Here is a 22,133-nt window from a genome sequence, read left to right on the forward strand (position 1 = left end):
ACATTCTGGTCACAGGCCAGACCCTGTGGGAAACCACTTGCTGTGCATGTGTGAAGGCTGTGCCCAGCACGGTTAGGCACAGGGTCTGATCAGAGACGGAAGGCTGTGTGCATTGGGGGAGTTGGCTGAATATGATCAAACAACCAGAAAAAACAAAGGTTATAATGCCTCATAATTGGGTATTTCCCTTACGTAAAAAACCCAGAAATGTACTGAAAAAAAACAAAGGTTAAAGTGATGTTATATTTACGTATGGTAATAAGATCTAAGGTAAGGTTAAAAAACCACTAGTAGCTGACTGAAAAAACAAAGATTAAAGTGAGGTTATAGTTCGGTGTTGACATAATATAAAAAAGAACTTTCAAAAACAAAAACCACTGATATATACAATTCTTTTATTTTTTTCTTGAAGTTTTATATAGCGCAAACTTGACCTGAAATCAGGTATCAGAGCACATTACATGAGCACCAGTTGCGTTACATGAGGACAGTAATATCTTACTGAGCTAACTATAAATTGCACCCCTCCATGCTCTGCTTATGACCTCACATTTATCTCTCATGATATGTTAAATTACATCATTAAATATGTCAGTATGACATCACTAATAACACCGTAGAATTATTAAGTATACACGCTCGGGTCCATAGCATAGAACTAGCGTAAACCCTAGGGGCAGGAGTGATTTTGCACGCTGAAAATAATGTGGTGAACCGTTTAGAAATCACAAAGTTGGGGTGAAAGTATTACTCCATGCTAAACAAGGTGGCGAGTTGGATGCCTACGCACAACACTTTTTTGATGAAAAATATAATTAGTTTTCAAAATAAGATTTAAAAACAGTGGTTGAATAGCAGAGGTAAATGAAAATAGCCACAAAAATAGTAGAACTAAGTAAGCATAGCCTCAGTGACTTTCATGTAAAACATCTCATGAGACCCCGGTGAGCTGTCCTGCAAGACCGCAATCCTATCTAGCTACTGTAATTATTGAACTTGGACATTCATGTATCCATGATGGCAAGTGCCATCCAATTCATTCCCCTTGCCAGAGTCCCGGCATAGAGTATCTTGCGGCCAGGAAGAGTGAGGCAGCTGAAAGAGAAAGAAAGACGTTATGAAGTGAGTCTGACTAAATTGAGGTACATTGAAAGATAGTGAGAGTTGCCGGAGGCCTGTGGATAAACGTTATAGAGTTGCTCTGAATGAAATGGAGATTACACTTAATAGGTCTGTTTGTCATAAATGAAAAGCATACTTTCTATAGCTGTACCTTTCACGCTGTAGACAATACCAGTCACAGTAGACCTGCATTTCATAACATTCTTTCATTGCTTCCAAATGAAGATTTATGTTAAAATAGCTTAAAATCATTTGAAAATTAGATGCAACTTTGGTGTTGGCAGTGAATATTTGGTTATTTCCTCGCAGGTAACCGAGGGAGAGATGAAAGCTGCTGCACGACAGGTTTCTGTGGACCGACTCACTGCGGCACTGGCAAAGGCGGAGGAAAGCGAAGGGACCATGAAAGAGAAAGTACAAAGCCTGACTGCCTTGGTGTCCGAGGGTCAGGTCAGCACAACCACGAGTCAAGAGAAGAGTCTGCAACTGCAGAAGATGCTGACAGCCAGCGAGCATGAACGCAGGGTACTGCAGGTGAGTATCCATTCCTCAAGCGAGAGTAGGGTACAGACCAGTCCTTTTACCCCTATTGCATGAACATGGGGTGCTGCAGGCATGGCTGGGCTGTTAGGTGCTACAACCCCATCTTATTACCCCCAGAGCTTGAAAACCTAGATATACACTTACCCCATGTCCGAGTGTGCAGACAGGATTCTGTAGGTAAATATCCCCACCACCAAAGTGTTAACACAGGCTACTGCAGGCGAATATCCCCTGCCCAGAGCATAAACTCAGGTTTCTGCTGGTGAGTAACCCCTCTCGAGAGCTTACACTCCAATATCTGCTCATCAGAACATGCACTCAGGGTTCTGCAGGCGAATATCCTCTCTGCAGAGGATAAACTTGGGGTTCTGCAGGTGAATAGCCCCTCTCCAGAGCATACACTAAGGGTTCTGCAGACAAATATGCCCTCCACTAGAGCATGAACATAAAGCTCAGGAGATTAATATGCTCATTCCAGAGAATGCACACAGGGTCTACAATTGAATATCCCCACCCCAAGAGCATGAACACCAGGTAAGTATCCCCATCCCTTCAGCATGAACACTGCGTGCTACATATCAGTCTTACTGTACCACAGGATAAGTGCGGCAGTGGTTCTCCATCTCAGATTATTTAACTCAATATCAGTACTCTAAGGGGTTGAGCACTCTTTGCTGCAGGTCAATATTATTACACCTGAATATTATCTCAGGGTGCATCAGGAGACCACCCCTACCCCCAGAGTATGACCACAGTGTTCTGCAGATGAAAATCCTATCCTCAGGGAATAAACACTGGGTGCTACAGTTTATGCCGGAACAGACTATGCACACAAGATGCTGCAGGTCAGCATTGGCATCCACTCACAGAGCATGACCACTGAATGCTGCTTCTGAATACACCCATCGCTGCATCATGAATGCTAGGCGTGACACGCCAGCCTAATAACCCAAAAGACTGAACACATTTTCTACAGATGAATATCCCCACCCTTTGTTCCACTGGTCAGATCTACTGCTTCTCAGCAAGAGCATACCATGCGGCAGGTGAGTAGTCGTATTCCACCCACATGATCTGAATATCCCTACCTCAAGAGTGTAAATATTGGATACTGTAGGCTATAGCTAGTAGTTCAAGACAAGAGTACAGAGCATGCACCCCGGGTTCTTCAAGCGAGTGTCGCCACCCACGGAACATGTATTTAGAAAAAGCAATGGTTCAGTGGTGGCCTAAAGGGTCCTAAAAGATAAGAAAATTACTTAGAGTTGATATTAAATCAGAAAGGGAGCAACATATGTAGGGCAACATATGACATTTTAATAATTTCAAATGTATAGATACATACAGTTGCTCACATTGGTGGTGGGGTGCATATCGTGACTTGAGTGAATATAGTGAAGTAGACAAGATATAACAAATACAACAAAGGGTGATTCACAGAAATATGTACAATGGGGGAGATTTTTCCTTTGGACAGTCGACGACGTTTCGATCTTTGTTACTCAAGATCATCATCAGGATAGGGGAGCATCCTGAAACTGGAGTAAGTGGGATTGTATTAGCATATGGCCCTAGTCATATCATTCTAACAGGGTGGATTAGTGCTACCAGTGGCATGATAGGTATTACTTTGCATGCACATTATACACATATAACTCTTCATATATAATTATATATACTCTGGTTGACCGTGTTGGGGCGCGCAGGATATCTACTGAAAAGCATTTACTTAGATCCAAGTGGCGCACTTTATATAATTAGAAAGACTTACTACTTATTATTGATTAGAACCATTTAGGGGGAGTGTAGAAGACACTCAGCCTGTGTAAAAGCTTCTTTCTTGTAGTTTAGGATTAGACCTATTATGTGGGAGAAATGCAGTTAGTATTGATCACTTGAGTTATACTAACTAGACAGTTTTTTTCGGTATAAATGGAATTCCTTACATTAGGAGGATTCTAGTGCGGAGGATTCTAGTGCCACCTGCTTATGTAGTACAGGGAGTGGTCCGGGGAGCAGTTCAAAAGTTACTGCTGTTGCTTCAAGAATTGTCCTGCAGGGAAAGTGCAAAGGACCCGATATCTTTAAGTTAGTGCTTGTACAGTATATCAAACAAGCATTTGCAATGCAATAGGTCTCGCATTAGGAAAGTTTGAGCTATTGGTATTGTTAATGACAAATCTTGTATTTATGTGTTGGTTTTGAAAATAGCTAAATTAATAGCTTTGTCATTTACAATTCCAATAGTTTTAACTTTCGCAAATGTGACACCTATAGCATTTGTAATGCAATATGTGTCGTATTTACGTGACTTAGATGTATTGATATTACAAATAACAATGGCTTTTCATTTTTCTTAATAATTAATACTTAAATAAAAGTTCTTGTAATTTATAATGGCAATAGCTTAAACTTTTGTAAATAACTTTTGTGAAGATTATGTTCAGTGTATTTTATTCTGACGAAAATCCAAGAACAGAAGTTAAATATTAACATATTTTTGTGACATTTGTAATAAAGCTTGAAACATTGAGAGAACATATTTGAACCAGTTGATGTTGAATGGTTGCACAGAATGATGCTGTGGTGGCGATGAGTGATGTTGTGGTGGCGACGAGTGATGCTGTGGCGTTCAGTGATGCTGTGGTAGCTCATAGTGATGTTGTTGTGCCCCTGAGTGATGCTGTGGTGGTGCTGAGTGATGCTGTGGTGATGTGATAGAGTGAGTGCGATAGATAGATAGAGGGAGGGCGATAGATAGAGGGGGGCGATAGAGGGAGAGCGATCGATAGAGTGAGTGCGATAGATAGATAGAGGGAGGGCGATAGATAGAGGGAGGGCGATTGATAGATAGAGGGAGTGCGACAGATAGAGGGAGGGCGACAGATAGAGGGAGGGCGATAGATAGATAGAGGTAGGGCGATAGATAGAGAGAGGGCAATAGATAGAGGGAGGGCGATGGATCGAGTGAGGGCAATAGAGTGAGTGAGGGCGATAGAGTGAGTGAGGGCGATAGAGTGAGTGAGGGCGATAGAGTGAGTGATGGCGATAGAGTGAGTGAGGGCGGTAGAGTGAGGGCGGTAGAGTGAGGGCGGTAGTGTGAGGGCAGGAGAGTGGTAGAGTGAGGGCGGTAGAGTGAGGGCGGTAGAGTGAGGGCGGTAGAGTGAGGGCGGTAGAGTGAGGGCGGTAGAGTGAGTGTGGTAGCGTGAGGGCGGTAGAGTGAGGGCGGTAGAGTGAGGGCAGTAGAGTGCTAGAGAGAGGGTGGTAGAATGGTAGAGTGAGGGTTGTAGAGTGAGGGCGAAGGAGTGGTAGAGTGAGAGTGGTAGAGTGAGAGTGGTAGAGTGAAGGCGGTAGAGTGAAGGCAGTAGAGTGAGGGTGGTAGAGTGATGGCGGTAGAGTGAGGGCGGTAGAGCGGAGAGTGAGCACGGTAGAGTGAGGGAGGTCGAGTGGTAGAGTGAGGGCAGTAGAGTGGTAGAGTGAGGGCGGTAGAGTGAGGGCGGTAGAGTGAGGGTGGTGGAGTGACGGCGGTAGAGTGGTAGAGCGAGGGCGGTAGAGTGAGGGCGGTAGAGAGGTAGAGTGAGGGTGGTAGAGCGGTAGAGTGAGGGCGGTAGATCGGTAGAGTGAGCCTGTTAGAGTGAGGGCGGTAGAGTGGTAGAGTGAGGGCGGTAGAGTGGTGGAGTGAGGGCGGTAGAGTGGTGGAGTGAGGGCGGTAGAGTGGTGGAGTGAGGGCGGTAGAGTGGTGGAGTGAGGGCGGTAGAGTGGTAGAGTGAGGGCGGTAGAGTGGTAGAGTGAGGGAGGTAGAGTCAGGGCGGTAGAGTGAGGGCAGTACAGTGGTAGAGTGAGGGCCGTAAAGTGGTAGAGTGAGGGCGGTAAAGTGGTAGAGTGAGGGCGGTAGAGTGAGGGCGGTAGAGTGGTAGAGTGGAATAGTGAGGGCGGTAGAGTGGTAGAGTGAGGGCAGTAGAGTGAGGGCAGTACAGTGAGGGCGGTAGAGTGGTAGAGTGGAATAGTGAGGGCAGTAGAGTGGTAGAGTGAGGGCAGTAGAGTGAGGGCAGTAGAGTGAGGGCAGTACAGTGAGGGCGGTAGAGTGGTAGAGTGAGGGCGGTAGAGTGAGGGCGGTAGTGTGAGGGCAGGAGAGTGGTAGAGTGAGGGCGGTAGAGTGGTAGAGTGAGGGCGGTAGAGTGGTAGAGTGAGGGCGGTAGAGTGGTAGAGTGAGGGCAGTAGATTGAGGGCGGTAGAGTGAGGACGGTAGTGTGGTAGAGTGAGGACGGTAGAGTGGTAGAGTGAGGGCGGTAGAGTGAGGACGGTAGTGTGAGGGCAGGAGAGTGGTAGAGCGAGGGCGGTAGAGTGGTAGAGTGAGGGCGGTAGAGTGGTGGAGTGAGGGCGGTAGAATGGTGGAGTGAGGGCGGTAGAGTGGTGGAGTGAGGGCGGTAGAGTGGTGGAGGGAGGGCGGTAGAGTGGTGGAGTGAGGGCGGTAGAGTGGTAGAGTGAGGGCAGTAGAGTGGTAGAGTGAGGGTGGTAGAATGAGGATGTGAGGGTGGTAGAGGGGCAGAGTGAGGGCTGTAGAGTGGTAGAGTGAGGGTGGTAGAGTGAGGGAGGTCGAGTGGTAGAGTGAGGGCGGTAGAGTGGTAGAGTGAGGGTGGTAGAGTGAGGGCGGTAAAGTGTGTGGCTGAAGGTGGCACGCAGCTCTCTGGCTGCTGGCACATTCTCCTACTGAACTATCGTTCTAGTTTGGGAGTATTAGCATTTTTAATGCAGTTCTAAGCCATGCATGCTTCCCCTGTTGCGAGGTTTGGTCTGCCCAGGCCATATGCTGTAGAAATATGGAGACGAAAGTACAGTGTTTAGTTTCCAAATGTATTGCCTCGACAGGGAGGTAGTAGGTGCTATATAAATAAAAAAGAAAAAATGAAAGTCTCTGGGACGGACCGGCTGACCGGTTACAGGTTATACTTAGTGAAAAGTTAATGTTTCCTCTAGCCATCAAGTAATAAGCATGTAGCTTCAGGAGGGGGGATTAAAGAGAAGCTATTTACAATCAATTATTCAAGACTTGCATAGCGGCTAATCACCCAGTAGGGTATCCAGGCGCTGAAGATGTGTCTAGAATTAAAGGAGCACACCCTTTAATTCAGGAACACGCTTGGCCCGGTGATAGCCGAAAAGCTGTAAATGGCACTTTCAGTCAGACCTTTAAATATTTTAGCAAACTGGTTATTTTAAAAGTAAAACTGCAAGTCATAGACCTCAACTTCCTGCTGGCTTAAAGCCAGGCTGACGTTGTCACGCATTACCAGTCAACCATATAGTGGAAATCTGCTTCCGTCCCAATTGTAGATGTGAGGTTTTCCAATTCTGGCATTCCAGCTACAAACTGGTTATTGGGGTTTTACTTTTTAATAATACAATTATATATATATATATTGCTGCTCTATGTGGCGCCGACTTCCTTCAAGGGCATTAGAGCGCTTTACAAGAGAATCACATTATGTTCACACACTCTCACAGGCAGGGAGGCTATGTTTTCGTAACAGGTAGGGCAGGAAGCGGACGGAAAGGTTGAATGAATAAAAATGTGGCCCCTGCCGTATCTAGTTGGCCTGTGCAGTAGTTTCTAGCTTTGTGCGCTAAAGCGTTGTGCCAATATGGGGCCTTGTTGTCCAATTGGACCGGAAATGGGCAGGCTGCATGTGCTTATCTCCCATTAAATCCTCATTTCTGTAAATCCCCTTGGGACGTAGATACTATTGCCCAGTAAGTGCCCCGCTATCATGATAAGTGGCTGCCCCCTGTGGTTGGGCTGAGGGCCCTTCCTTCTCCTTTTGTCACAGCACAGCTAGAGAGTGTGCTGTGAAGAGCTGAGAATGGTGCATTGCTGCTGTGCTTTATGGCAGCCATATAACTGTCTCCGAAAGCAAGAGGTGACGGACCAACACGGGGTGAGGGGGGGGGGGGGGGAGGGAGAGGTAGAATGAGATGAGCGGACTTTGTTCTAAAAAGATTGAAGAGTCGTGGTTTCCTCTGAAGGCACCGGGGCACCTGTCCAATGCTGAGTGGAAGGAGGGAGCACAAGGAGCGAGGAGAGAAGAGGGAGGGAGGGGGTCACGGGGAGCTATGGGGAATGCTATGCAGACATTTTTAACACCACAGACATGCATATAAAAAAAACAATAACAAAAATAAGCAGTGAAAGATGATTAATTATTGAAGTTACTGTAAAACTGAGAAGAAACGCTTGTTAAATAGCCGAAAGTTATAAGAAGGAAAAGAGAAAAGACTGTTCGAGGATAACGTGTATAATTGTAACATGACATAACTGATACACTCATGAATAAAGAGTTTTAAAAAAACCACTCAATACGTTGCCACAACGCATAAGAAACATAAGACGAGTTCAATGCTGATCACATTCACTACACGTGCACACACACACACATACTGCATGTTTAAAGAGTTCCATTTTTACATACTATTGGGTCGGTTTGTTTACATTCCATTCTCCAGGCGAGGCTTGCGTGCGGCAGCGATGCAGGTGAACAGCAAAATGCCCAAGGACAGCTGAGGTATTATGCGAAACAGGAAATAACAGCAGCTTTTAAAAACAAATTGGGAAAATTGATCAGAGCTCTTGCTTGCATAAAAATACGTAACCTGCAAGTGCCCCGATTCTAGCCGTGATCCTTGAAACGTGTCCATTGTGTGCATTTTTTGTTGTTTACACATTGAATAAAAGGCTAGCCGCTGTATTTTGTCAGCAGTCAGTACTTTGCAAGATTCTCAGGAGATCTGCAGTCGGAAAAGAGGTGCAGCCTTAGCATCTAACCCGCCCCCTCCAATCCCTGGAAAGCAGAGGGTGGGTGAGATCTGAACAGTGAGGGCAGCACACGTCTACTTTCAGGCTGACTCGATCGTTCTCATAATACAAACACTGGCATAGGGAGCAGTAACACACATGCAGGTGAAGATAGGAGGGGCGGGGGTCACAAGATGCTAAACGCAAGTATTTTAGGTACCAGTATCGGGCACTAACTTATCCAGCAAAGAGCCTGTTAAGTTGACATAATCTGAAAACCTCACTCGCTCAACACACCACCCTCGAATACAACACACCTAACAATACACCCAATGTCACGTGGCTGGAGCTTGCATGCAGAAGTTCTTCGGACCTTGCGCCATAGAAAACGTGCACAAGCTCGCACGCGACTCCTTTTAACAGCACCAAATGGCAACGCAACCATCGAAGTTATAAAGCTACGCAAAAACAGCATTTCACAAGACAAAGTACTAGCAACCAAGCAAATGTACGCATCCGGCGTTCTTGGACGTTATCTGCATAAGAATCTTACCACCGACAGAGAATCCCCAAACAGGATTAGGAACTTAGAAGGAAGAGATTGACACCACACAAGGGTGTGAATGCAGCAACACCAACAGGCTGATAAAGTCTGCCCAGCAAACTTCGTTTTGTTAGATGCGACGCGACACTAGGGAGGAGTGACAACTGTATTAATGTCGTAGGTCTCCAAAAAAGTAGATAAAGCATGCTTAAACTGACTTGAATTCTCTTAGTCTCGAAGCGAGTTACCTGGTCATACCAAGAGATCACACAAGGGAGGGGCCCTCCGAGCTCCAGGCGGGAGGGCGGGATACGAGGCAGATGCTCGGTTTGTAAGCCAAAGTGAAGTGAATAATTAGGGGAGGAGAAATGCCAGAGGCCGGCCGAGCGCACGCTGGGGGAGCCTTTAAAGTCATGGGGAGGGAAGCCTGTGGGACGCTGATGCAGGGGGGATTAGAAATGCGAGTCACGGCCTGCGGCCGTGAAAAGTTAAGTTAATAATTAGGGGAGGGAGGCTGATGCCTTTCATGTGGGGAAATGCTCGTGCTTGTTAGGTCACGTGATTCACGTGAACTGTTAGAAATCCGCCTGGATAGGTAATTTTCTGGTTTAACAGTAATAGGTGTCTTTACGAGACCTAAAAAGCAGTCATATAGGCCAATTGGTGACTGTATGTGTTGCAGTAGTGGTTTACTTTTAGTTTTAGTTCCAAGGCCAGTTAAGGCGGAAATTACACTCGTGTTACACTCGTGGTATTTGCGATGGAGCGGTGTATGGCGACCTGGGTTGCAGATAATCAAGGTGCACTGATTAGGAGCGCGCTGAAGAAGGAATATGACATTCTATGTTACAACTTGCATAATCATTTTAAAGCCTATATTATAAATCCTATATTATAAATTATAAAGGGAGCCGCTCCTCAACCGTGTTCCTTGCTAAAGTGACTTTATCAGCCGGTCGAGAGGTGATATGGCAAGTATTGGTGTCTGACCCGCACTGTATGCCTTAAAAACGAAGTACTACTAGCGCCATGACCCCCAGGTTAAAGTGGTGCGCTTTAGTACAGCTACGAACTGGCCTTAAAACCGAAGTATTACTAGCGCCACAACCCCCAGGTAAAAGTGGTGCGCTTTAGTACAGCTACGAACTGGAGTGCAGGGAGGGGAAATGGCACAGTATAATTACCAGCAAAACTCGATCAGCTCCGGCAGGAGCTGGTGGCTAATTAAGAAGGGGACTAATGTTAGTGATTACGAGGGCTTAGTCTAGGCCGGCAACATTGAGTTTTAAACCCATGGAACTTACTGAATCTCCGCTGTAGTGGAAGGTCCTACGCCGTAACGCGAGTCAATCCGCTGCTGTTAATGGTGGCAGTCGGGTAGCGTTGGCGGGGATTTTAACCAGGAGAGTGTGTTGTCGGCTCATGGGCTGGGGGCAGTGTACTGGTGGCAGCTCATGCGCACAATGGTGTGCGTTGAGCATGCGCATAGAGGAGTGATACTCGGGAAGGCTTGTGAGGCCGGGTGAAGCTCTGGAAGGCTCGTGAGGCCGGGCCCCCCAGAATCAGCTGCGCATTAGTCGCATCAGTGCTTATAGCAGGTGCCTCGAATAGGGTAAAGGCAGTATATTGTTATAAAAATGCATAATTTATTAGGCCATTGTTATATAAAAAAATCAGAACATAATAATAAATATCCATTTGTGTATGTAAAAACAGGGTTATACGTTCTTTTCATTTGGAAGGAAGGCAAACATAGTACAATCGTTTATGGACCAACGAATGCATACCATGCATTTTCAGGAGGGGCATAGTAGATTCTGCAATACAACAGTAACGTTTATACAGCATGATTTAGCCAGAAGGTGTAGTGGAGGCACGTATAGTACACAGTCCATTGTAGTCCAGATTATCAGACATGTCTTCCACTCATCAAGAGTGTTGAGTCCTCTCTCAATTGTTTTGCAACTATAGATCCACCTGCATTCCATTCTATTTGTTATGGTTTGTTGGTTACTGCCTCTGATGCTCGTGAGCAGTTTGTCTATCACTTGCCACTTGATATCGTTTTCTGAATGTCCGTGTTCCATGAAATGTTCCACAATTGGCGCTGTTATTACCTTGCACCTGATCCCGCTGCTGTGTTGGGAAATCCGGGTTTTTATCTGTTGAGTCGTCTGGCCAATGTAGAGCGATTTGCAGGGGCATTCGATGCAGTAAATAAAGTTTTTTGAGTTGCAATTGGTAAAAGATTTTAACACATATTTATAGTTGTCATATTCAAATACTTTTGTATTATTAGTGAACTTGCATGCCATGCATTGATTGCATTTCTAGTGCCCAAGGATAGGCGGAAGACTGAAACATGCCTCGATCGTGTTGTTCTTTTTGGTGGCACTAGACGCCCTTACTAGATGATCTCTCAGGTTACGTCCTCTCTTAAATGAGAACAAGGGAGTCCCTATGTTAAGCTCCAATGGGTCTAGTACTGCCCAATGTTTTTTTTATCAGTTTTGATATTTTATTACTAACTTATTAAATGTTGTGACACAAGTAATCCTAGTCAGTGTTTCTTTTCTTGTGATTGTAGTAGGTGTTCTCGGTGGGCATACCAGGCTCTCTTCATTGCCCGTCTCACTAGTTTCCTAGGGTATCCTCTTGATGTCAGTTTCTTACATAGGACCTCTGCCTCCTGAAAAAAGTCATCTTTGTGCCTGATCCTGAGAAATTAGCCATAGGGGAGGCCTCGATGTATCTGCGCCAGTATGGGTTTGTGGTGTTGAGAATAATGTTGTACCTTTACACTGTCTAAAGTCGGTGTCTTTAAAAAAGAAATAGTTCTTAGTCAGGGCGATTTCAAGCAAGATAATTATGAAATCAGTGGGTACCTGATGAGGTGCTGGTCGGTTGTTTAGGTGTTTCTTAATAACGTCAATCCCCTTTTGTTGTGGGATATTTGTGTACAGTGACTCAATGTCAAGTGTGACAAGGAGTTCTGTATTAGGTTGGAAGGGTTGAGATTCAATTAGGTTGATAAGGTGAGTTGTGTCTTTGATGTAGGTCACTGTGTCACGGACAAGATCTTTTATGAAAAAGTCAATGTACTTCCCTAGTGGTTCCAGAATGGACCCGCAGCCTGAGAGGATTGGTCTGCCTGGGGGATCTTCTGCATTTTTATGCACCATTGGCAGGGTATACAGTACCGGGGTGCGTGGTTCCTTGTTATTAAGGAACTGAAATTCATTTTTGCTTATAAATCCATTTTCCAGAGCATCTTGGGTGATCTGGAGGATGTCTTAACCAATGTTTTTAATGGGGTTACTGTTCAGTTGTTCATAATGTGCCACGTTGTTCAATTGGCGTAGGATTTCAGTCTCATAGGTACTTCGGTCTTGGATGGCGATCCCGCCACCCTTATCACATGGCTTGATCACAATTTCCTAATTTTCTTTGAGCATTCTCAAGCTGTTTTTTTCTTCTAAACTGATATTGTAAGGCGTAAATCTGTAATTGGCCTTTAGCTTGGCCAGGTCTCTTAGGACCAGGTGCTCAAAGGTGATAACCTTTGGAGGCATTGTCTCACTAGATGGATTAAAGGTAGACACCGGGCGCAGTCCTGTGGTGTCGGTCCGTCCTGGATTATCACGGCCTTGGAAGAAGGCTTGAAGTCTTACTTTTCTAAAAAACTGCAGTATCTCAGTTTGTACATTGAATGAGTTGGGTTTCTCAGCAATCACAAAGGAAAGACCTCTGCTCAGTAGAGCAATGTTCGTTGAGTTCAACTGGTGGCGGGAGAGGTTAAATATGGGTATTGTTTCCATATTGTTCTGCGTTTGGGTCTCAGTGTCTTGTATTGGTATCCCCACTGGTAATACATGTTCCTCGTTTGGCGCTCTCCTGGGGGATGGGTGGGTTTAGATTCCTTGCTTGGCCTCTGTCTAAAAAATGGGCGTTGGAGGAGGTACTTGGTCCTTCTGCTGCGTCACGGAACACAAGCGTAACATTCTATAGATAACTCAAAGAACTCTGAAGGGAAGCCCCACTACCTAACATCATGAAAGCAAAGTGTTGCAAGTGAGTTTCACTAGGTCAGCCCTCCACAATCACAGGGTGCCACATATTAGTCTTATTAACCATAGAAGATAAAAACCCTAGCTGTAGGATCCTCTCTCTATACATGTACTTTGTTTTTCATGGCGCTATAAGCATGTTTCCTTTTTCCCACAACATGAACGTTGGGTAGTGCAGGTGAGTCATACCGGTCCTGGGTTACACACTTGCCTGTTGAAACAGGGGAATCTCACTTCCGCCAAGCATAAACGGAGGATGTGGTAGGGGAGTCTCTATACCATCGACGCATGACGAGTGGTGCAGGAGAGTCTCCTTACCTTTATGGCATAAAAGCAAAGTACGGAAGGGAGTTCTGTACCATGAAAGGATGAACACAGGATCCTGCAGGCGAGTCTCATGACCCACAAAGTATTAGCACAGAGTACTGTCGGGCAGTCTACTATTTCACTCAAAGCACCATTGTTGGAACTGGTTGGGGAATGTCTGCTGGATTCTGCATTTGTGAATGTATTTGTTTCCCAGTCTTACTTTTTCTTATTACGAATGATAAGTGCAACCATCTAGCAATCTACAGTCTCCCACCAAGTCCTGAACAAGACATAAGAATACTAGTAGTACCTTTCTTCTGCCCGCTTGCACACATTCCACTGCCTTGCCGATCTAATCTTCTTGAGCTTGAATGATAGTGACTGTGCACTTGTTGCTCGACTCTCTTGCACTGCTAACTTTCTGGAATAGAGATGTCTCGCACGTCTGGCTTGAATCACCTTCAGGCAGTATGCAGGAACCACTTAAATTTCCTGACCTGTCCATGGCTTCTTACAGGAACGACTGGATGCGGCCCGTCAAGCGATGACAGAGGCCAAGAAGCAGAATGGCGCACTGCAGGACCGAATTCAGGAGCTGAAGAATGAACAGGCTGAGCTGGAACTGCAGAAGGCCGAACTGGAGGGACAAGTGCGGCAGCAGCAAGAGGTAATTGAACTAGTAAAGGTTTGGTGTGTTATTTGATATACAATAGGTGGCTTACTTTGGCACACTATGGCCGGAGCACTTGAGGGCTGTTATGTAGATGGTGAGGATCTTTCCCATTGTAAATTTTTTCCCCAAGGTGGTACCTTCTAGACACAAAAGCAAAGACCCTGATACTCTATCATACATGAGTATGTACATCCTGTGACATATTCCTCTATCCCCATTCCACTAACTTACTGAATGGACACTCTAGAATAGTTGAATTGGACACAACATCCACATTACGTATAGGAATTCAGCCCAATATAGTCCACCCTTAGTTCCTATTGTCAATGTGTTATAAAATCTGTGAATAATGCAATTGCACATTAATCTCCTTATTTTGGAGATTTTGCGGCTGTCATTTTGGCTATTTGCACCTTTTGACACCGTGAATCTCAAACAAATCTTACTTCAGACAGCTACTCATCAGTATTATTATAATGTCAATCAACTATAAGAAGGAGTGAGAATTATTTATTGGGGTGAACCCTCAGCTTCCCAAACAATAATCTAGAACATACTCAAAGGAGGGTTAACCCAATTCTCCTTAATCTCGGCTCATATAGAGTTGTATGCATGCCTACAAACTCATACAACCACACACAAGAAGGTATTAAGGAGAATTGGGTTATTATAATGCAAGCATCTATTTCTTTGTGCATAATTGATCAGACATTCTGCCTCTAGTAAACGCTACACTTGAATTATTAAGTTCTTCTCAGAGTCCAGGATCACCATGATAGGATTGCAGTAGGGACCCATACGTATGTCCCTAAGGGCAGATTCAATTATTTTAGAAGCCTAAATAGTGAACCTAGATTTAAAGCAAATAAACTGACTGGCTTCAAGGTGAGGAAGTCGTGGCACAGCCATTAGAGAAGGGAGTCCTTTAAGGCCTGGTGATTTGTTAGAAATTGTATGCATATTCTGAGTCCTTGGACTTTAAGTTGAGGCCCATCTTTCATTTTGCAGTGAGTTGTGAGCATTTTGTCTGATAAGACAAGGCAGCATTCAGAAGAGGAGTGGTTTATATTTTTTTGCTGAAGTATTTAGATGCTTTGTATTTAAGGTTTTTAAAGGGCACCTTATCCTTTGCGAAATTGAATTGCCCTTGTACGGTAATTAGGGTCTTTTCAGGCAAAGTCACCTGTCTCGTTAGAGTGTTCCGGATAACGTAGATGCAGGAGGATTTATATGTGGTTGTTATCAACAGTTATATTCTATAAGACCATCTGTTTGAGATATAGTGGTAAGAGTCCACAAGATCCAAGAAAAACCCTCGACATTTTAAAAATTTAGGCTATGCTATTTTTGCAAATCTCTTCTTTAATCTTCATGCAATTTTTCCAGACTAACAGTTTTGTATCTTATGGTACTCATATGCCACACATGTATGCTTAGTGTCAGTTTGCTATCTGAACTAGGCAGCTTCCCAAGCGTGAACTGTGCCTTACTATGACATCTGAGTCTACCACTGGACATTATCAATGGACGGGCCAGACTGGCCATAATCTCCACAATGGCCCCCACAACGCTAAGGATGCCTGGCCTCCACCTTGGGGGTACCCAGGAGTGGACGCCTCACAGGGAAAGCCGGGATGGGTTCCACAGCGGTATTCGTACAAGCGCCTTGAGACCCTTGCGGGTGAGTAGTGCGCTATACAAGTATCAATTTACATTTACATTTACAATTTACATCTGCCATTTTACCTTGTCTGGTGTTCCAGGTGAAGGAGATTATGGTTTCCACATATATTACACCTGCCATTTTTCAGTTTAATATTCATGATGCATGCAACGCCCCCTCCTTTGTCTATTGATCCTCATGGGACAAGTCCTTTACTGCAGTATCTCTCATGTCACCGGCTGGTTTGAAGGAGTTAAAAATATGGAGTTTGACAGTTTCAACAACAAATTACAAGGAGGTAAATGCCACAAAGTGGCAGAATAGTATATCAGAACAGTGGACCCTAGACACGCAATATCAGCAGTCTTAAATGCCACATGGATGTTTATTTGTAACAAAAGAAAAAATAATGAAAAAATAAAATCAAACTTGTTAACGGCGCAATGGGTGAAGGTGACAAAACATACTCAATGCTTTCTTTTAGGTGATATACACATATGATTATAGTGGTCAAAATGCAGGTCCAAAACAAGAACAGCACAGCCCTTTGCAAATCGAGTGCGAATAGGGTCTGTAACAACATTCAATGTTTCGATCCCTTCAGTGATATCAGGATCATAATCAGGACTCAAAGGTTTTTTGAGAGCCTGAAAATTAGCTAAAGTAATACAAAGGCAAAAATAAAGAAATCCCGTCATCAGAAATCAGGTGTCTATAGAGTATACAAGGTATGGGGAAATCTGAAGGACTACTCACATGGTAAAAGCTTCAAGGTACTAAAAAAGAGAGAACGCATATTGTTAGAGAAGGTAAAGACATGAAACTACAGTACAGTGTGATGTAAACGTGGCCATAAATGTGAAAAGTCCCGAATAGGAGGCGCCTAGGGAGAGTACAGGAAATTAGAAATTGGGCGGCCAGAATGGAGGTTAAAAAAATATTAAGTTAAACAGTCAAAGAATGTAACTGACGAGTACCACAAAGTATATCAAATAAAGATCTAAAAACAGTGGGCTCTCAAATAGTAGAGTGCCTCGGTGATCACAGTGTGAACCAAACAGTCAGGGGCAGCAAGCACCTGCAAGGCTAGACTAAGGAGTGCGCCACTTGGAAGAGTGCCCTTCAGGGAAGCGTGATGGGTAGCAAGCCCACCTGATCTGCGGTGCAAAAGAGACCTTCAGCGACCAGTTATCCCTGGGTCAAAGTGTGTGCGTATGTCTCTATGGTAGGGATAACAAAAATTAATGGAAATAGATGAGGGACAACCGAATGTGGAGCATCCAGAGAAAGAAAGTCAGCCTTGTTTGAAGAGTCACAAAGAAGTGAACCTCCACTCACAAAATCGATGAAAGAAGGAGTAAAGAGCTGTAGTGCAACAATGATATCAGACAACACCAAGTGTCAACAAGGCCTCGACACTGTGTACCTGTGGGTTCAGCTCACTAGTGTTGGCAGTACATGTCCTCAAGAGTCAGAGTTTCTAATTTCCGTAGGGAATTCCATCCTTTTCTTATGTCTCTGAATGCCTAACCTTCCAAAGATATATACAGGACAATATTGTCTTCCTTGATGGCTCCAAGCAATAATTCAGTGGTAAACTGCCTATATCCTTCCATTTGTTGGTATTGAATACATTGAGTGATATGGGCAGAGGTCCCCCTTTAGCAATAATGTCACAAAGTGTTAACATTCTTGTGCATGTTTTGTCATATAGGAGTCCATAAACAAAGAACTATGGGCCTGATTTAGATCTTAGTGATCGGGTTACTCCATTACAGCTCTGACAGATATCCCGTCCACCGAAATATAAATCCCAGTATATCCTATGGGATTTATATTTCGACAGAAGGGATATCCGTCACCATTGTGACGGAGCTCGTCAGCCAAGATCTAAATCAGGTCCGTAGTGTTAGCCTTTCATTGAGTCTTAGTATCTCAAGTTGTCATCCAGTAATCAGCAAAGAGAGATTAGAAAGAACCACCCTCTGTTGCGTCTACAACATACAAGAAGTTCAGATACAAAAAGGATGTGCAGGCAACCATAATTCAGTCGATTCTAATGGGGCGACTTGAAACCCGTACAGGGTTCTGTATACAGACATCGTTTTCTTAAGAAGGAAACCTAGAGGGAAATGATCCCCAATTTCTTTTCAATATATTGTAATTGCATGTTTAATGGGATGTGTGGTTGTAAATATATATGCTCTGCATACTCCTGCCATATAGTGTTCGGTCCGGAGTTTTGCAGGTTGTTTTTTCTGGGATGATGTCTTTCAATTCAGAAGACAGAGTGACTCCTCCTCTTGGTGATACCATACATGGGCATCAGCTCCTTTTTTAGATTGTTTGCTCTCTGCCATCCAGTTTGGACCTGTGTGCCACTGCTCCGTGTTTTAACTCCGTTGTGTACTAGTCTTCGTTTATTCTACTGTCTTCAATGGTATTTTTTCGATCGCGCATTTTACTTCTGTTCTGCTCTTGAACTTCGTCACTTCTGGCTTTGACCACTCGTCTCGGGCCTATTCCCGCGTGTACTCATTTCCATTAAGGATGCCTTTGGTGTTCTGGTTTCAAACCAGAGATCCAGCAGGTAGTACTAACTATGCCTTTTGGTCCACAAGTAGACACTAACCTTTTGTAAGATGAAAAAAAGGACACTGACACAGCTAAATCCATAGGAGCATTACAGACAACAACTCCTAGAGGTCCTTTTATGGCACAGACTACAGGGGTGCATATAAATCAACGGACACTTCCATTTCTGCCAAAAACAATGCCTACCATAAGGGCTATTTTAATGGTTCTCTCTAAAGGCAGAAACAACATAGGAAGGCGTGCCTCCTCAAATAGTAATTATCCAATCCTTCCCCCAACCACTCCACACCTGTTGGGGGCAGACTACAATATTTTCACTGGTCTGGGAATCCATCGCCACAGACCAATGGGTACTAGCCGTTATCCAACATGACCATTGTCTGTAACTCATTACCACATCACCCAAGATCCCACTTCACACTTGCAAGTTATCACAAGATCATCTAACACTTCTCAAACAAGAAGGCAAAGCACTCCTTCTCAAACAGACTATAGAACCTGTCCGGCTTCAACAGCCGAGATCAGGGATATATTTTCTATACTTACTCATTCCCAAAAAAGAAAGACCACTAAGACCAATCATGGATCTCTGACCCCTCGACTAATACTGCCTATCAGAATATTTCCATCTGATTACTCTCCAGGATGTTATTCCACTTCTCCACAGGGAGACTTTATGACAACACTAGACCTAAATGACACCTATTTCATATACCAGTACACCCTGCACAACACAAATACCTCAGATTTGTCATAGCAGGCAAACATTACTGTTAGATCTGGGGGTCTCTAGTTGGCAATGGTATTTACCTTTGTCCAAATAGGGACCCTTACTTCTAAGTCACGATAAGGGGATTACACTCCTAGATAACCCCTGCTCACCCCCTTGGTAGCATGGCACGAGCAGACAGGCTTATCTCAGAGGCAGTGTGTTAAGCATTTGTGCATATACACACAGTAATGTAGTGAAAATACTACATATGGACACAACACAGGTTTTATAAAAATAAGTATTCTTTATATAGACTTAAACACAAGTCCATAAACGACAAAAATCCTCAATACTACACTTAAGATTACTTAAAAGATGATTAAAGTTGCTTAGTTCAAGTTGCTGTTAAGTGCAAACAAAGTACCTGGATGTGTAACGCAAAGTAAACAAAAGGCTCGCAAAAGGGGAGATGCGTTGGTTCCGTGATCTGGGGGAGATGATGCGTCGTGCCTCAATGCTTGTGCAGAGTAAGGGATGCGTTGTGATCCTTACTGGTGCAGAGGTGATGCGTAGATTCTCGGCCTGTGGGCCCGTTGCGGTGCGCAAGATGGCGCCTTTATGCGATGCGATGATCCGGTTGCGATGCGAGAAGATGGCACCCTTGACGCGGCGATGCGATGATGATGCGATGACGCCCTGGCAGCCTTGCGACAACTCTGTACTTTGGAGCCGCAACAGGCCCTGCGACACGCTTCTCCGGTGATGCGATGGCGACTCTCACAATGGCGTCACGTTTCTCCGGTGATGCGACGCAGACAGCTTCGATGAACACGCTTCCAGGGAGATGCGCCGAAGACTTCCTTCTCCGGCGATGCGACGATTTCAGCTGCGGCAGCGACACGCTTCTTCCCGATGCATCGCGCTTCCAGCGGCAGGCAAATGACTGGAGTCAGAATTCCCAGCAAGGAAATTCAGGAGGGAGCTGGTGGTGAAGTCTTTTGTCCCTGAGACTTCAGCAGGAGGCAAGCACAGTTCAAGCCCTTGGAGAATATTCTGTAGATGAAAGTCCTTACAAAGTTCCTTCTCCTTTCCCTTGGCAATGAAGCAAACACTGCAGGCCAACCCAGCAAACAGCACACTGGCAGAGGGGCAGTCCAAACTCCTGCAGCTTCCTTGGTTCTTCTCCTTGGCAGAAAGGTTTCTTGTTCCAGAAGTGTTCTAATTTCTTGGGATCAGGGTCCCAATATTTATACCCCAAAATCCTTTGTTTTCTGAAGGCAGAGAGGCCTCTGCCTAGTCCTAACCAGTTCCTGAGCACTTTGTTTACATGACTCTCTTCTTCCTTTCACTGTGCAGGGCAGAGACATCAGCTGCCCCACGGGAGGTGAAGCCAGCACAGGGGAGGGAAGATGCAGCTCTGGAGCACTCTGTTGACATGATTCCTCCTCTCCTTTCACAGTGCAGGGCAGAGACATCAGACAAGCCAAAGGTGGTGGAGCCAGCATTGTAGAGGAAGGTCCAGCCCTATTCAGGTCCCAGGTGCAACTCCTCCCTCCCATTGAGGTGCAGATCTCTCTAATTACCATCGGGCTGCCCCAGCCTGTCTCCTGGAATTCCCCAAACCCTGTCACTAACAAACCCAGACAAGGAATATACAACCAGCAGAGGCAGGCCTGGATAGTTAGGCAAGAAAATACCTACTTTCTAAAAGTGGTGTTTTCCAACACAGAATATTAAAACCAACTTTACTAAAATATGTATTTTATTATTCTGAGTTCAGGCATACTAAATTCGAATTTCTACCATGTTCCTTGAGGCAGTTAGGATTATAGGAATGTAATAATCTAACTGCCCAGTCTGGCCTATGGAGAACAGGTAGCCTTCAATGGTGAAAAACGAAAATGGCTGTAATTCACTATTAGGACATGCCACACACATCAGGGTATGTCCTACCTTATACTTACAATCCACCCGGCCCTTGGGCCTATCATAGGGGTGTCTAATATGAAGTAAAGGGAAGGTTTAGAGACTGGCTAGTGGATGCACTGGCCAAGTCGACATGGCAGTACTAGACTGCACACAGGCCTTGCAATGGCAGGCCTGGGACACACTTTACAAGCTGCTTCTGTGGGTGGCACAACCAGTGCTGCAAGCCCACCAGTAGCATTTGACTTACAAGCCCTGGGAACTGATGGTGCACTGTACTAGGGTCTGACAAGTAAATCAAATTACCCAGTCATGGAATAACCAATCAGTACATTCATTTATCATAGGGAGCACTTGCAAAAACATATCAAAACAGAGGAGCCAATCCGTTAAATAAATGGAAGGGAGACTCATGCCAATGATGTCGGGTCTAACAATTACCAATTCAAAGTTCCACCACTCGGGGTGACCACAGCACCTCATGTTTTTATAATATGTTTGGAAGTAGTTGCAGCACATCTGCACTGACAAAACGTTTACGTATTCCCATACCTGGAGGATTGGCTCATCAAAGCCAGTACCCACCTACAGTGTCAACAGTACACTCAATTGACAGTGGATCTACTTCACAGACTAGGATTTACTAAAAAAGTTCCCAAGTCTCACTCTCAACCTCTCCAAATTCAACCTTACTTAGGAGCAATCCTCAACACACTGTTAGGACTAGCTAATTCCAATCCCCTTGAGTTCAGAACAGTTCCAACCAAACAAAGCTCTCACCGTTAGGCCCATCATGCATCTGCTAGTAATGATGGCCTCTTGCATTGCCATAGTTCCCCACGGGAGTTTGCACATGCGTCCCCTGCAGCAATGTCTAGGTTGCCAGAGGTCTCAATCACAGGGTCACCTCAAGGATCTAGTGTTGATAGACCTCCGTACACACCGTTCTCGGCAATGGTGGAACTCCAACAACCTGCTACAGAGGTGGCCTTTTCTGACTCTGTTCCCCACCTCACTCTCACTACAGACGCATCAGAGACGGCTAGGGGTGCCCATCTACAGCACCTCACAGTACAAGGTCTGTGGGAGGCCAAACATCAAACCTTACACTTCAACTAGTTTTAGATTCAGGCGATCTTCCTAGTGCTAAAAGCTTTCCTTCCTCACCTATCTCACAAGGTTGTCCTAG

General features: G+C 44.9%; 1 protein-coding gene across 3 annotated transcripts in view; it reads left to right on the forward strand.

Moving 5' to 3' along the window:
- CROCC (ciliary rootlet coiled-coil, rootletin) overlaps nt 1-22,133 on the forward strand; it is a 463,946-nt gene that overhangs the window by 366,045 nt on the left and 75,768 nt on the right. For all 3 annotated transcript variants that reach the window (XM_086921919.1, XM_086921920.1, XM_086921921.1), the window contains 2 exons: nt 1,432-1,656; nt 13,893-14,042. In XM_086921919.1, coding sequence (XP_086778045.1) covers nt 1,432-1,656; nt 13,893-14,042 — 375 coding nt within the window. The remainder of the gene's footprint in view (nt 1-1,431; nt 1,657-13,892; nt 14,043-22,133) is intronic.

Source organism: Lissotriton vulgaris, chromosome 5, assembly GCF_964263255.1.
Source record: "Lissotriton vulgaris chromosome 5, aLisVul1.2, whole genome shotgun sequence".
Classification (NCBI taxonomy): domain Eukaryota; kingdom Metazoa; phylum Chordata; class Amphibia; order Caudata; family Salamandridae; genus Lissotriton; species Lissotriton vulgaris.